Source organism: Zonotrichia albicollis, chromosome 19, assembly GCF_047830755.1.
Source record: "Zonotrichia albicollis isolate bZonAlb1 chromosome 19, bZonAlb1.hap1, whole genome shotgun sequence".
In the NCBI taxonomy this organism is placed as follows: Eukaryota; Metazoa; Chordata; class Aves; order Passeriformes; family Passerellidae; genus Zonotrichia; species Zonotrichia albicollis.
Window position 1 is genome coordinate 2950433 of NC_133837.1, and position 16921 is coordinate 2967353.

At 37.3% G+C, this 16921-nt stretch overlaps 1 protein-coding gene across 12 annotated transcripts in view; it reads left to right on the forward strand.

Moving 5' to 3' along the window:
• The window catches only part of MBTD1 (mbt domain containing 1), a 36077-nt gene that overhangs the window by 4410 nt on the left and 14746 nt on the right, over positions 1–16921 (forward strand). For 4 of the 12 annotated variants that reach the window (XR_012583293.1, XR_012583292.1, XM_026797849.2 and 1 more), the window contains 11 exons: positions 3324–3525; positions 4659–4798; positions 5377–5491; positions 5580–5665; positions 11114–11231; positions 11865–11999; positions 12445–12533; positions 13803–14037; positions 15301–15356; positions 15617–15721; positions 16514–16667. Coding sequence is in view for 10 of the 12 variants with exons in the window: in XM_026797842.2 (XP_026653643.1) it covers positions 3324–3525; positions 4659–4798; positions 5377–5491; positions 5580–5665; positions 11114–11231; positions 11865–11999; positions 12445–12533; positions 13803–14037; positions 15301–15356; positions 15617–15721; positions 16514–16667 (1435 nt within the window). In the remaining 2 variants the exon portion in view is untranslated. The remainder of the gene's footprint in view (positions 1–3323; positions 3526–4658; positions 4799–5376; positions 5492–5579; positions 5666–11113; positions 11232–11864; positions 12000–12444; positions 12534–13802; positions 14038–15300; positions 15357–15616; positions 15722–16513; positions 16668–16921) is intronic. The other 8 variants (XM_074555322.1, XM_074555324.1, XM_074555325.1 and 5 more) reach the window with 8 other exon arrangements.

Sequence of the window (16921 nt, forward strand, 5' to 3'; positions counted from 1 at the left end):
ATGTGTGCATAAGGTAGATGATTCCAATTTCCTGGTATCTCTGATGAAGCTCACCATAGTATATTAGAGGCCACCAGCACTTCAGGAACTGTTGATGAGATGATTGAGAGCTTCTGGAAAAAGATTGAGGCCCTAGAAAATTAGAAAGGGGAAAATTTAAGTACAAAATTTTCAAAAGAAAAAGGTGGAACCAATTAGCAAGGACTCAACAGAAATTGCGAACTGCTGCTGTACCAAAGCCGCTGCTTTATCTTGGTTATAATTCTGTCTGAGGTATACATTGTCCTTTTTTGTAAGGATGTGTGTTTGACCTTTGAATTCAAGCAGTGCTCCTACTTTTTTCATTTCCAGATGTTAGATTTCCTTTTCTTCATCTGAATTCTGCAGGAAGGGTTATCAAAGCTTCCTCATGTTCACTTTGTTCCTACAAATGCTGTGTTTCAACACGGGTTAAAAAGAATCTCTGTGGTGTTTATTGTCAAAACAGAAGTGTTTTGATCTGCTCTTACAAAATTCCAGCATAGGTATTTGTATATCATTTTCCCTAACTTTCACCTACTTGTGTGTACAAAGTATTTTGTCAGTTTTCTTCCTGCAAACTCTTTGAAGCCTTTTTGAAATCTCATAAAGTATTGTGAATAGTTTGCCCAATTGCAGTCCAGGTAATAACTACAAATTAACATTAAGACTGTCCTGCATAAATTATCTGGCAAAAGCTGGGATTCAAATGTTTTATAAAAACTACAGTATTATTTTAAAATGATAAGCAAAACTGCTGATTTGAATTGCAGATTTGTTATTCAATAATTTTGAATTGGAACTGTGTGGCTAATTATTAAATAAGTGGAAAGGTGATACATGAGGTTTGTTTTGACAGTGTAGTTAAACTCAAAAACTTAATGATTGCTACTTTTGAAGTTGTATAAAACTGAAGAATGATTTTTCCTAATTGAGCCCCCAGCTTTCCATTTACAAAGCAGAGCTGTTTTCCTTCCCGCCTGTGGATATTTTGGCAAAGAGAGCTTAGCAGTAATACTGATGTTCTAAATGGAAATGATGCAAAAAAACAACAAAAAGAGCCAGATGCACTCTTGTGGTAGTCACCTTGCCCTGTGCTTCAGCTTCTGGTCCTTACCTTGCCTCCAACTTCCCAGTTCTTCCTCAGCCTTCCCTGGCAGTGGGAGCAGAGCTGGCATGGAGAATTAGTGGGACTGGGAATGGGCTGCACTTCAATTTCTTCTGAGTGGCATCAGCATTTCACACCACTGAGCAAAGTTACCATCCTGTAGGTCCAGGGTTCTCCAGTCTGGAGTGGGAAGGGGATATCCTATGCAGCCTCCATAAGAGGGCTGAAGCCACAGAATCACACCTTGGTATGGGATGAGGCCCTAATCTCTCAGTGAAATCAGAGCAGTCTTAAGGAGAATAAGGGCATGAAGAGGGAGATCCTTCCCTGGGCTTTGAAACACCACAAGTATCTGTCCATTAAACCTGAGCATCGTAGTGCTCTGGTAGTACTGGTGGGAATGGTTCATATGGAATCACGATTTCTATCATAGAAGAGACAGTGATCAAGAGACCTTAAACACTGTGAGATGTTAAGGAGTTCCTGAAATCTTGAGGAAGATGACTAGTTTTCATCACTTGCTCTGAAAATTCCTGGCAGTGTTGGCAGGACACTGTATCCATGGCAACATTGTGATCATCTTCTGCTTTAAGCTGCACACATGTGCACACACAAACAAGTCACTGTCACGCATGTTGGTGGCAGATGGGACAGGTGACACTGCTGGGTCAGAGCCGAGCTTTGTCTGCCATGGCTCAGTGTTGTCTCTAACAATCCCATGGGCTGCCCTTGAGGAAGTTGTCAGGTTTTGCCCTATCCTAAATTTGCTTTGGTTTAATACATTTTTTTTTTTGGCTGGGGGGTATATTCATAATTAACATTACACTGACTTGGTTGTTTTGTTTCAGAACTACTGTAAGTGTGTTTAAAGTGTTTGCCTTATTGCATAACCTCTTATGCTTACTGGGTTTTTTGATTTTTTTTTTTTTTTTAATAATTGCATGCTAGGATTGGGTCAGTGTGGAAATCAATTTTCCCTTGTGCCCATTAGGAAATTCTTCCATAATAGGATTTATTTAGATTGCAAAGTAGAATATATTATAATAAAGGCATAGCATGGCAGAAAAAGGAAAATTAGTTCTTGGAAAAGGAAGTTGAGCCAAAGGCTTCTTTAATTTTTCTTATTTTTTTGTCTGTACTTCATTCCCCTAACTTGTGCTTTTATTGTAGAATTTCTTTTTTGGTCTTTATTTATTTCCTCTCAAACTTAGTAGATACTAAGATTATGGAAATAATATGAAGCCATATTTTTTTTTTAGCTTAATGAGGGCAGCTCACATAGGAGTAGCCTTGTTTCAATGGAGCTGTGTAAGATATTAATAAGTGAAAATTGTCACTGTATCAAAATGCATATGGTGGCTGTGCCTCAGAAAAAGTACATCAGTTAATCTCTTACTTCTTTACTGTCTTTGCTGGAAATTGCTTAACTGTCATGCCTTCTGCAGAATTGTGTGGTTTTATCCTACTTCAGATTTTTTTATTATAGGAAAACTATTATGTAACAAGTTTTTTGTAAATGACAGTGGCAAATTAGTTACCTTTCTCTCTTTCAGCATTTGTAGGGACCTTATTGCCATAGTAACTGAGCTCTTTATAATGGTTAATGTATTAATGCTCTGAACAGCTCTGTGAGCTGGAGAGGTGCTCCTGCTTCACATGGGAGTCATGGTCTCCTAGGGGAGCTGAGTGATTTATGGATCACAAGCCAATAAGAGCAGAAAGCCTCTCATTCCTTTTGCTGTGGTATAAGGGCCCTCTTGATTGAACTGTCTTTTCTCTGCCCAGCTTTCTCAAATTAATGAATTTTAGTGGAATTGGCTGCAGCCATCTGGAATGTGCTCATTTGCATATAAGATCAGTGTGTCTGTCAGTGTATAGCTCATCAGACTTAATGAACTCTAAAGATACCAAGGAAATTAAATGTATGGATGGCTCCTGTTTATTCTCAGTGGATCATGAGATACTTTTTTTTCTTTTTGTATATCACAGCACCAAAATTGGCCAGTTTTGATTATACCAGTGCTCATGTAATTGGCATTACAAGGCTCATGTCCGTGCTGATACAGCAGTGCCTTAGAATATCTACCTTTGAAGACTAACCTGTGAAACTTTTTAAGCTTGACTTTGAAATCTTTGCATTCAGAACATTCTGCTATTCTTTGGTTTTTTTTGTTGTTTGGTTATTTTTAATTTTTAGACAGAACGTAGTTCACAAGTGGAAAGGAAACACCGAGACTCATTCGGGATGTTTGACGGTTATGATAGTTGTAGTGAGGACACCAGCAGCAGCTCCAGCTCAGATGAAAGTGAGGAGGAGGTTGCTCCTTTGCCATCCAGTCTCCCAATTATCAAGAACAACGGGCAAGTTTATACTTATCCAGATGGCAAATCTGGCATGGGTAAGTATGTGCTATGTGAGTGGAAGGAGTTGGATATTGGTGGATTTAGCGTGTGCTGGATTGTGACAGTTCCATCTGAAATGTTGGTCCCGACTGAAAAGGGACCAAAGCAGCTAAAGGGCTGGGGTTGGTTGGTTTTGAGAAAGGGAATTGTTTGGGTTCTGCTAAACTGAAATAAGAGAGGGTTTGAATCCTGCTGACAGGGAAGAAATAGTATGGGAACATCTGCCCTCCTGTCAAATGTATTGTGTTTGCACATGCGTGTGTGTGTTCTCATGTGCATTGGTTTTATTCTTGGAGCTTTGAGGACAATGTCAATGTGTTCTATCTATGCCAGGGCATACCTTTTCTCTGCCCTTTGTTACACGTACAATATGTTTAAATATTTGTTCCTATACTAGGAAAAACTTCATTATTGCTACTGTATAAAGCCTGTTAGTGTATACCTGTTCAGTTCTCACTAGCTGTGAGTTGGAGGATACTAGGAAAATAAGTTGAAAGGGAAGATTTCTTTTGTTATCAGGAAAAATATTTTATGTGAAATTCTAGTGATTAATGTAAAGCTCTCTCTGGGCAGAATTTGAGTGTTGTCTCACTGGCATTATGAGTCTTACTCTTAATGAAATACACTGTGGGTGATGCTGTCCATCTCTGGAACATGATTCTAGCCAGAAAAAAGCACTGGTGGGCTGGGGTAATTGGGATATACTAATTTATGAATCAAACAGTAAATCTGGTTTTATTTCAGGTTGGAAGTATTCTGTGTTTAGAGGAAACCAAGATTGGCAAGCCCAGATTCAAAGCAGATGCTTCCTTGAGAACAGTGAAAAACCAATAATCGGCTTGAGCTAATTTAGCTGGGTCATTCACTTGCACCGGAGATGAAATTAATAGGGAGCAGAAAGAGGCACTGTTTCACCAGTGAACTTGAGGTCCTTGCTGTTTAACTGATATTAGTAGTGGTGTTTTAAATTTTTTCTTTCCTGTGCAATTTTCTTTGGGGTAAAGTCCTCAGAAACTGTTTGATGGTACCACCTCCACGACCTTCATTCTGTCCACTACATTCTGAATTTTTTTGCAACTTTAACTACGCTTTTAATATTTTGAGGTTTTTTTTTCTTTCTTCTGATTAGCTACGTGTGAGATGTGTGGGATGGTTGGTGTCCGAGATGCTTTTTACTCTAAAACCAAGCGCTTCTGCAGTGTGTCGTGCTCCAGAAGCTATTCCTCCAACTCCAAGAAGGCCAGCATTCTGGCCAGGCTTCAGGTAGCGGTACAGACACCGTTTTCTTTACATCCTTTCTGTCGTCTGTGATGCTGAAATTGGGTATTTGTATAGATGGCTGCATGTTTGTAGATCAGGTTCTTGGGTTTGAGGGTTTTTCTTTATAGAGTTTCAAAATAGGTATATGTGTGTTGACTTAATATATTAATCAAGTAATCATCCACGTGTGTCTGTAGTATTCAAGAAAAGAGAAAAATAAATGTCAAGAAATATCATTATACCCTGTCTCAAATTCATTGCAACAAATGCAAAGAAATTGCATTGCTATTAAATTAAATTAAAAGTTCTTCCTTTTGATCTGCTTTTAAGAGATATCTTTTTTTCAGGTAAACAACAGTGAATCTATAGTGCTGTTCAAGTTGGGATAGTAGTACAAAAGTCATCTTTTGGACACTCCTTACTACTGGTTTTTAAATTTATTTTATATTACGTGTGTCATACTTAGTCTCTGTGTACTTCTGATTTTAGTTTAAATCTGTTGAAGATAGCTGCAGACCTGTGGAAATTTCCTGACAGGAGTTTGGAATGATGTTATTGACTTGGGTTGTGGTTTTGGTTTTTTTTAGGGTAAACCTCCAACGAAGAAGGCTAAAGTTCTACAAAAACAGCCCTTAGTGGCTAAATTAGCAGCATATGCCCAGTACCAAGCAACTTTACAAAACCAGGCAAAGACAAAAGCAGGTAACAGCATATAAACAGACCTGAAACAAAAACACTGAAAAATTGGTGCCTCGTGAGCAGCTTCCTAACTGAAATAACTTTCCCTTAGCAGCTGTCCCTGTGGAAGGTTTCAGCTGGGGTAACTACATCAATAGTAACAGCTTTACAGCAGCTCCTGTTACCTGCTTTAAACACGTGAGTATTTCTCAGTTTGTGCTTTCCTTCTCTGTGTATATAAGTGAGTCTGTGGAAGTTCTTAAATTCATTTTTTCAAAACATGAATATCCAAATATTTTTCATGATGTGAGTATCGCTACTTTTTAGATAATTTATCTGTCCTTTAAAATAATTCTGAACACCATCAGTTACTTTTATCATAGATACACTCTCATAAACAAAAAGGAAGGCTCTTACATACTTGAGAATTGTTTTTCTTTTGTTCAAGTCACAAAATCATCCCACATACTGCAGAGTAGCAAACCAGCCAACTCAAGCTGTACTGAAAACAGTTACAAAAGGCTTTTTAGATTAAATCGGGCCTGTTCCATTGTGTTGGACTGATCTTTTTGTTACATATTTAGATTTGGGGTTTTCGTTCTTTATTATTTGTCAGATTCTCCCTGTCAGTCATGCTGCCAGGTGGTCTAGTATGGGGGAAAATTAAGGCTGTTAAGAAATCTGAAATTTAAAAAGTTGGTTTTCTTTGTTTTAGAGTTTCAAAAGTTTCAGACAAAAAGATATTCTTTGATGACTGAGGAAAGTAGTGGTTGGGGAGAATATTTAGTGCCATCTGTCTTTAATGTGTTTATAAAATTCCAGGCATGAGACATTAGAATGACAATTAAAATACTGTCATTACTTTTACTTAAGTAAAAGCTTTGACAAAAGGTGTTTTCTCAGCATATTTTTTTAATTTGAGAGGTTGAAGTGTACTGTATTACAATATTTTTGTCTTGCTCTAAATTATGTGCTGAAAGTTGTAATCAAAACAAACATTTTTCTTCATGGAAGTTGTCCATGAGAGAGAAGAGAAATATTTCCTCTTCAGTGCAGGAATTCCTGCTGAGCCCTCTCAGATCATAAAGCAGTGGGAGTTGAGGGCTCCTGGCAGTTGGCACTCTGTGAATAGCACCCTTTATGCTCAGAGGCCTCAGCTACTGCCCAGGACAGAGCCTTGCACTAGGAGAACTTGGGGAATTTGTATCAAATTCTGCATGCTCGAGTCAGCATGTTTGCACTTTGCTTCCACAGCTAGGTACATGTAATAAGTGATTCCAAAGTCTCGTTTGATAACATGGACTGTGCTATTGGATCTACAAATGTCTCAGGGTGTGTGGCATCCTGTGTTAGAGACAGCTACAGTCGTCAGATCACTTGTAAATTATTATTACATTTTATTAAAAGCAGTTGTATCTCCCTTTCTCACTGTTTCATTCATTCAGCTGCACAGTGCCCCAGTAATGTGAATCAAGACCACGCTCGTGGTCACATTGTACCTCGAGATTTTCACAAGATAATGGCAACAGTACTACCATGTAGCCTGAAAGTTGTTTCTTTTCTGTCCTCATTTTCCTTTTTCATACAAGTAAAATGCAAATCCTGCTGTTTTCTTTGGAGATTTCTACTTCTTTGGTGGATATGAGTTAGTGTTATACAGGTATGATTTGCATTTAACTTTATGTAATTATTTCTTTGAAAAATACATTATTTAGACCAGTCAGAATCTGACAAACACATCAGTGCTCTTTCATTAGGTCCTTCTCTTTGTCCTACTCTCCATTGATAATTAAACAGTACTCTTTTTGACTTTCTGGAAAGATTATTGCTGTTTTCTATATACTGTATTGCTTTGATTTGTAAAAGTTTGTATTAGTTGATGTTTTTTTACCATCCATATTATGAATTTCATACACCTGTATGTGTGTGATTGAAGATATAAAGCTTATTCTGTTCAAGATCAAAGTTTTGAGTTGACAGTAAAATCGTGACATATCTACCCTTAAATTCATTATTCAGTAAAATATATTGAATTTACTGGTTATACTGGATATATCTGTATGAATATTTGGTAGGGAACATTAGGATCAGTGTTAAAGAAAATTTAAAGGAATTATGAGATGTGAGATTTGGCTTTTTTTTAAGAACCTGATGTACTTAAGTATCTCAGCTCTGATGTAGATTTCTCACATCAGTTTTTCTGGTTTTGTTTTTTTCCTGGGAAGTTATTTCTTCTTCATTTTAAAACAGCTACCTTTTAGAATTAAAGTATCTAAATCTTGGGAAGTTCTTTCTCTTTATGATAAGATTAATTTTAAAGTATTTTGATATACTTTTTGTGTTTCCATGTTACATTTATTCCAGACTTGAGTGTTGAGTAACACTAATGAAATTCAGTAGCAATAGAGTGGTCATGCCTATGATTTCAGTAAACTGAAGTAGGGAACTGCTTTTGTTTATGTCCTACAGGAAGCCCATGACAAAGCCAGAATTCCCATTTGTGCACCTTGCAGCCTCTTTTTTTTTATTTTGTCAGATTGCGATAATCAGGCACACAGCAATAGCTGCTGCAAGGAGAAAAACTCAATTTAATGTTTTTAATATTGAGTTATAGTTTAGTCCCATACAGTGAGCTCATTGCTGACCTGCATTCCACTTTTTATCCTCTAAACACTTTTTACTCTTTTCTATAGTTGCTTTTATTAGTTTAAACCATTTCTACAACTGAAAGCAAATTACAGTGGTTTATTTCTCAGTACTACTTACTGGACAACTTTATGCACAGTTAAGAGCAATTATTTCTTTTCACTGTATTGCTAATGAGAGGCACATTTCCTGAAGTTCTTTCTTCCACCCGAATTTTATTCTGAGCCGAAATACTTTCATTCTCTTGATTTCATCTGTTTTTAAGCTATATCCAGTGATTTAAGGGAGCATTTCCAGGATGCTACACTGGGTGGCAGTGTTCTGCTTTGAAGGTTTTTGTTGAAACCCTTTTGCATGTTTTCTCCTCTGGCATTACCCACTGTTGGAGCACTGCTCACAAACGAAGTTTCAGCATTCTATACAATTCAGGAATCGGTAGCATCACCATCAGGATTTGCCATTAAAATCCTGATTTAAAGTCTACAATCATGGCAGTGTTGATGCCATCCAAAACCTCTAGAAGCCACTTATTTAAGCCACATGAGCTCTTTATTCAGGTGCGTATGTGGAATACTTGGCCTTTAGGTGCTCCTATCAAACAGGCCCTTCCTGACTGCACCTTACCTTGCAGAGAAGGCCCTTGGTGCTCACAGATAGACCCCTCCCAGGTCATGTCCCGGAGCAGGAAGCCAGGAACCAGCTCTTCCTTGTTTGGGAGTGATGTGACGTGGATCTCGTCATGAGTTTGAAAGGTAAATTTGTTCTTACCTGTAAATGATGGTTCTGCTAGTTCACACTATGCCAATCCAGACTGCAGTCACCTTTCAGTCAGCAGATAAGTAAGACTTAACACTTCTCTAGTGCACTTTGAGTTTTTAAAAGCACTCTTCAAACACTCATTGATTAATCAGATGAGACAGAGGAGAGATGAAGGAAGATGGCTGTCACAGCCCTGGTTTATCCAGGTCTTCCTGCTTCAAGAATATCCCTAATGAGTGAAGGAGATTAAGATAGTGCAGTGAAGCAGATGTTCTGTAAACCATCCCTCAGGACAGTATAGTTGTCTGACACTTCAGCAGTGATGCTGCACAGGATGGCTTCCTTCTGGAAAGGGTGAGCCTATGGATTGGTGTAGGAGAACTAGCAGAACCAATGTTTTCACAGACAAGGACAAATTTAACTTTCTGCTATTTCCGTCTATACCAATCCACACTCTGGAAATGAAATTTCCATTTTAAGTTGATGTCAGGAGAAGTCTTTTGATATACTATTCTCACTGAATCAACAGAATAGACGAGCAGGCAATAAAATGTACTTCAGTGCAGGTGGATTATGAAATTAGTCAGCACTTTTATTCTGGATTGTTTGGCTTCATCTGTATCTCTATACGGGCAACAAGATTTGCTAAAATATGCAGTTTGAAAAGTTTATTTCCCCAATTCAATTCAAAAACGTACATGTGTCAATTTAGAGAGGGTAGTGATCACAGGATGGAACTTAAGTTGTATCTGCATATTTTGTGTGTGAAAATAAGCTGTCATCTTTTCAGTTGGATTTTTCTCTGGCTGCCAGTTGGCAGAAGAGAGCTCTGTGGTCTAGACTGGTGTAGATGGGACATAGCAGAACATGAAGAGACAAAGCTTCAAGAATAGAAACTGGCATACTTACATTTCCTTTAAGAGTTGAAACTAGTTTTAAGTTTTGTATAACCTCAAATACTTCAACTAGTGAGGGATTTCCTTTTTTTAAGATAAATTCAGCTTCTAGTGCTACTAATGGCAATTGCTGATTGCCAGCAAAATTCCAATATTGTAATTTTCAGTTATTCAGGATTAATCCAGTTTTCTTCACTCGTAGCTTCTGTTTGAAGCAGCTGGAGGCTGTTCCCACTGGGTGGTTCAGTTCTCTGGGTTTGCAAAGAGCTTTGTAAATGAGACACAGTGCAGAGCCAGAGGATCCCTCCTTCAGTTGTCCCAGTGATAGCTGGGTAATCTCTGAACAGATAAGAATTTGTCTTTCTCAGAATTGATGTGACTGTTGTTATAAAACACCCAAGATATGAATCTCTCTCTCCTGGGTAGTCTCAAGTTTATTGCACACTGAGAAATTTTGTAGCTTGTTACCAATATAACTTCGGTTGAGTTACTGTTAAGAATTTAGGTTCTTTGGCACTGTGCATTTCTGGTATCTACAATACCATCTTTGACTGATATTTCATTTTGCTCTGTTCAACAAAATGTTCTTCTGGAGATAACAAACTAAATGCAATTTCTATCACCAGCTTCTGCAAACCCTTACGAGTTCATCAGGTGGATATTCTTTCTTGTTCCTAACATATTCCTCACATGGGACAGTGTGGGGGATCTTGCTGTGCCTTTCCTTCTGATGTTCATTACAAAGGTGCCGCTCAGAGCCTTCTGTTCCTTTTGTCTGCTCCATGGAGTGATCACTTGCAGGTGGTGTGAAAGCTTGTTCCTCTGAGAGGATGTGAAGCAGTGGGTGATGAACCCTACCATAATAAATCATCAGAATAGAATAAAGAAATAATTTTTAGGCATTCTTCCAGAAACATGCCTGACTTGCAGAATTTAAAGGTTTTGATGTCTGTGCTACAGGTACCATGATTTTCTTGCAAGTGGAATTGCATAGCGATTTCCATCATTCTTACTAACATCAGTAGTTTCTTCCCAACTGAAATATCATAGAATAAAACTGACCTTTGGGAATGTACAATTTGTGCTTAACTGCTATTTAAACTTGGAATGCTATAGCTTTTTTTCAGTAAATACACAGGAATAATTGGATACAATTTCAGTATTACGCATAGTTGTCAAATTAAAACAAAAGTAGGTTCTTGTAAGAAACGGTGGTTTCTAACCATGTTTGTTATATGTGTATTCAATGTTTTGTCTTTTTAAGTTGCTTGTAGAACACAGAGATAACAAAAAATTACTATTTTCACATGGTGAGCTGATGACTTTTTAACCCCAACCTTGACAGGCGCCCATGGGGACTTGCTGGGGTGATATTGCAGAAGGAGTGCGAGTGGAGGTTCCAAACACTGACTGCAGCCTACCTACCAAAGTCTTCTGGATAGCTGGAATTGTAAAATTAGCAGGTAAATGTGTTTCAGTTGAAATTAAAATAATCAAATAACTATGTGAAAAAATAAGTACTTTAGTCAGCGATCACCTGGTGAGAGAAATGCTGCCATTGGTCAGGTTGGCAGAGCTGTGCCTGTAGATTATACATTGTAGTGCTGTCACTGTTCTACACTGGCTGCTGTGATGCTTGAGAATGTCTCTCCTTGGTTTGATTTTTTAAATATTGCCTCAGAGTGCAGTAAGACTAGTGCAGAGCAGAAAGGAGACGTGGTATAAGACCTGTCAAGAAGCCTCATTATACAAATCACTGGTGAAAAGTTAGAAATTCAAGGTTACGGATCTAAGATATGAAAAAGCAGATACTGTGCATAATTAATTTTGTCCTCTTTTGTGCAATTTCTAAAGGCTTATAGTTCCAGAATTTTAATCTTATTTAAATTGATTTACATGATAATACATGCACATTTATCAAAGTAATCAATTCTGTGCATTAATAGCATCCAGAAATGTGCCAAAAAACCCCAACTTGCTATTAAAAATTACATTTAGAAAATCGGTATAATGTATATGATGATTGGTCAAAAAATATTCAAACGTATTTTATAATCTTGTTTCATTCTTGCATTTTTTTAAATGCTTTCTTTCAGGCTACAATGCTCTGCTGAGATATGAAGGATTTGAAAATGATTCGAGTCTTGACTTCTGGTGCAACATTTGTGGGTCTGACATCCACCCAGTTGGTTGGTGTGCAACCAGTGGGAAGCCCTTAGTTCCTCCTCGCAGTATGTAAATAGTAGTCTTACTGATTTCAAAGTCTCTATTCAACTAAATTTGCTCATGATCCAGATAGCAAAATGTTCTTTTGCCATAACTTTTTCAACAGTTATGAATTAATAATTTTAACTTTTGACTGATGCTGTTTTTCTTGGAGTAGCCCATCTGATGTGACTCAAAGCTTTTAAGACTGGGGTGGCAGCAGTTAGCTAATCAGTTATGGGAATATGCACTTATTTTATTTATACTTTGGTATTAAGTTGTTCACCCTGGCCTATTATCTTAATCTTGGATAGCATTCATTCTCTAAAGAGGCTTTTTGTCATTATTGTCATCTAGGCCTTGTAATAGTCATCTGGGATTTCTTCTTTACGTATTCCAGACTCTAATATTAGTCTCTAATGGGCACAATTAAAAATCAGTGGCTTATTTCTTCCCCTTCATTTGCAACAGGCATCCAACACAAATACACAAACTGGAAAGCTTTTCTAGTGAAACGACTTACTGGTGCCAAAACACTTCCTCCTGACTTTTCTCAGAAGGTAAGGCTGATCCAGTATCAATGATGTTCTATAAAGAAAACTGCAGCACAGTGTGAAGAACTGAAATATTTTACAGTGGCACATTAGCTTCTCTTGCAGGGAAGGAGATACAGTAGTTTCTTCCCTTAGACACAGTTTTCCTTGGAATCCCTTCTCCAGTTATGTCCACACTTGTCAGTATGTATTTGGTAAACTTTGCTCTAGAAAGAATAGCTGTCTGTAAAAACTAGTTGGTCTATTTTAATTTTAAAATATCCCATTTTAAAAAATCCACAGAAAACCCAAAGTGTTCATGAGTTACCCTGTGATATTTAAGAAAATTAAAACTGATTTTGCTAATTCAGGAATTACTTGTTTCATGAACTGAACAGAATATGTTAATATAGCACAGATGTAGAAGGAATGAAGATCATAGTTTTAAATCTTAGTATTTTTTTCCTGCTCTGGACTAGGTTTCCTCCTGTCTTAGTCATACCTTCAGGTGTGGCAGCTGCTGTATAGTGTGCTGGAAGTTTACTGGCCAATATTGTGAGATGATGGTGTATATAGTTCTTAGTGGAAATATGCAAGCTTAATTCATTGATTTACACTGCATGTAATGTTTTAAAACCAACCAAAATGCCTTTCTGCGGTTGTTAATTTTTATTTTACAATTGCCTCACTTGGAAGCCAAATTAAATTGGCAAGATCTCAGTCCTTTGGAGAGGTGGTAATGAAAATGGCAAGTGACAGATACTGCTTTTTAATACAGTCTGTTTTCACGGAGCAGATTAACATCTATTTCTTTTGTATATTTTCAAGAAATACTTTTGTAAATGGCCAGCTTTAATTACGTTGAAGATTTGTTTTCCATGCCTTAAAACAAAGCATTTTAATCCTGTTTTTAAAATGCTGTATTTTGAGTGGATGACACAGCAAGAACAAAAAATCTTGAGGTTTTTCTTGTTAAAGTTGTTTCTCAAGGTAACTTCAGCCATTGTTAACAACTGGACAAGCTTTCATTATGTCAATTGAAAATTCCTTGAACTTACGTGAGAATTGTATCTCATCTTAAGGGATGACCTTGAAACAATTAAGGCATTGTAGGATCTGTTCTTAGTTTTCTGAAATATTTTGTTACAATGAAATAGAAGAGAAGTTGTGTCATTTCTCTGGCATGATTAACAAGTACTTCAATTAAATGAAGTGTGTCAATACTGTGCTTTAAAAGACAGGAAATGGAAAAACAGAAGATATTGTTACAGAATGTATGTTTTGTGTTGTTTCAAGGTGTCTGAGAGTATGCAGTACCCATTCAAAACTTCCATGAGGGTAGAAGTGGTGGACAAGACGCACCTCTGCCGGACGAGAGTGGCAGTGGTGGACAGTGTTGTTGGGGGCCGCCTGAGATTGGTGTATGAGGAGAGTGAGGACAAAACTGATGACTTCTGGTGCCATATGTACAGCCCACTCATTCATCATATTGGCTGGTCTCGAAGTATAGGACACAGGTTCAAAAGATCTGGTAAGTTTGGTTTGGGTTAGAGGTGTTTTGTAGGTAGTGTTGGCTGGGAGGAGTTTGGCTTTAGCAGTTCTGTTGCTTTATACAATTAGTCAAACTGCCTTGAATAATGGTACTTGAGGATGTTATGTAATGTGGCCCAGGGGTTTTACCAATTTTATGACACTCAGGAATTTTAGTTAAAATTACAATTAACATATTATACAGCAGTGGAAAAGCCAGAATAACCTTTAGTGTGTAGGAGATTCAGTGATAAACAGAGGCTTGCAAACTAAAGGTAGAAAAACCTTTAACTGCACAATTCAAGCATGATAGACTTCACTTTTCATGCTGATACCTGGAATTACAGCCCTACTCCACAAACTCCTAGTTTCTTCACATCTAACTCCTTTCTACAATGCAATGTGGACACGTATCCTAGTAGAAACAGAATTTCTATTTACTGGCGAGTTTAAAGACTGTCTAATATTTTATAATTGCAGTATTTACATGATTTAGAGGGCATTCGGGAATGGGCTGGGAAAATGAAGTGACAGTGTGACAGAGGGGACACAGTTAAGGCCTTTGCTAACTAAAATACAAAAGCAATTGTAATTTGACAATTACAATTAAAATTAAATTGTAAAATTAAATTATAATTTGACAATGACAATTAAAAGTTAATTTGAACTTCAGACTTCTAAACAAACAAAAAGAAAGTGTGGGTTTTTTATTATTTCTCTGTTCCTTTGAGCTGGTATCCCTTGTAAGAGACAGAATTTCTGTAAAGCATTCTAAAAGGCTTCCCTTCAGGAAAAGGCCTTCAGTTTCCCTAACGCTTCAACTTTCTCTGAAGCCATTTATAAATAGACATACACACACATGCATTTCAAGTGATTATATGTAATTATATAAAAATATATATAAATGTAATTTTCTGTCATAGCATAGTGCAAAGTAATTTAAACCTGCCCATTTTTTGCAAAAACTTCTGTTACACTTTCATCAATTTTGTGACGTAATCAAATGGTCTTGTAAATACTGGATATTGGCGGTTTTTTTCCATAAATTGTTTGTTTTATAGAGGCAGTTCAGGTTGAAGTCAGCAAGGAAAATGGATGGATTATGTCCTCCAGATTTTTGTGGTAGTGTTACTAATAAACTGTGGGCCTCCCAACACCAGTGATTGTGTGGTATTGGTTAACATGTTCAGAAAAACATTGTGTGCTCTGTGAACAAAGCTTCTGAACAATATTATAGTATTATTATTATTATTATTCCTTGTAGATATTACAAAGAAACAGGACGGACATTTTGATGCACCCCCACACTTATTTACGAAGGTGAGTTGAGTAGCTGGAACACTCTGTGCAGAGTTGATTGAGGACCTTCAGTTCCTGTTGTGTGTAAACCTGAGCTGAAACTCTGTTTACATCCTGGCCCAGCACAAGTGTTTCTGCTTGTGTTATCCAATCTGATCTCCTTGATGTAAGCAGACATGGTAGAACAGATATTTCAGTCTGTTGCTTTGGCAGTGTTGGGGTATGTTTTGTTCCAGGCTCATTAAATTCTTTGTTGCTGCTGCTGTTCTGTGATTCTTTAGGTCAAAGAGGTTGATGCAGCTGGAGAGTGGTTTAAAGAAGGAATGAAATTGGAAGCTATAGACCCCCTAAACCTTTCAGCAATATGTGTGGCAACTATCAGAAAGGTAAGAAAGCAAATGTGCGTTTTGGGGAGGGGAAGAGGAATCCTTTTCTCCTAACCTTTCTTCAGGCTTGAAACAAGAAGCTCAAAACCAAATTAGGAGAGTTCATTTGCACAGTGAATAGGGTATGTTTGTCAGTTGTTCATATACAACCGCTATGAAAGTGTGCTTATGTAAATTTGACTTTAAGCTCTGGAAATTCAGCCTTACCTTTAGTTAGAATGTATTTGTGAGAGGAATTTACAGGAAAATGTTCTGCTAATTATACCAAGTGTTTTGCAACTGTTCAAAACCAGATCTCATCTTGCTGACTTGCAGAAGTTTATGAAGATATTTTAAGGCTGTCCTTCTTTCTTAGTTTGATTGAAAGGGAACCAATCCATGTGAAATCTGCTTTAAAAGAGAAAATGTAAAAAGCAGCTTAGCTGAATTGTTTAACCTTTCCAGTGAGGAGAATTGTTTTGATTTTGAGTAATGGCATACTGAATATCCTTGCAAGCTGAGGAATAGACTCAGTTATAAACCTTTAGAAATAGGGCTGTTGTTCACAAGAGATCAGAAAAAGGAAATGTTCATCTCAAAACTTTGCAGTTATCAAAGGTACATGTAACAGTTGTATTCACAGTCCTAGAGACAGATATGATTTGGAGGGTTTTTGTTATAATTGAATATCCTTCTAAGTGTGCTTCCATTATTATTGAATTGCTTTCACTCTTGAAATGTGGCATGCTTTCTTTCTCGCTTTCTCACCCAGCTGAAGGTGTTTAATGTGAAATTTTGTTTCTCTTTACCAAGGTATTAGCAGATGGCTATCTTATGATTGGGATTGATGGCTCAGAAGCAGCAGATGGGTCTGATTGGTTTTGTTACCATGCCACTTCCCCTTCTATTTTCCCTGTTGGTTTCTGTGAAATTAACATGATTGAGCTAACTCCGCCCAGAGGTACAGGTAGCATTCTGACACCTTCTATTGTTAATGCTGCTCAGTGATTCTGTATGTGCCATATGCTTTGTTTCTTAACTCAGCCTGCAAAATTCAGGTCACTTCTTAGGACTTTCTCAAGTCTGAAACAAATACAACAGCTTTACTTCCAAGTAATCTAAACCAGAGGTCACCAGCTTTTCATTTAGAAAAAGTTAGATTGGTTATTGGCTGAAATAATTTGCATTTGCTGTCAGAAATTGAGGATTCCACTAAATCAA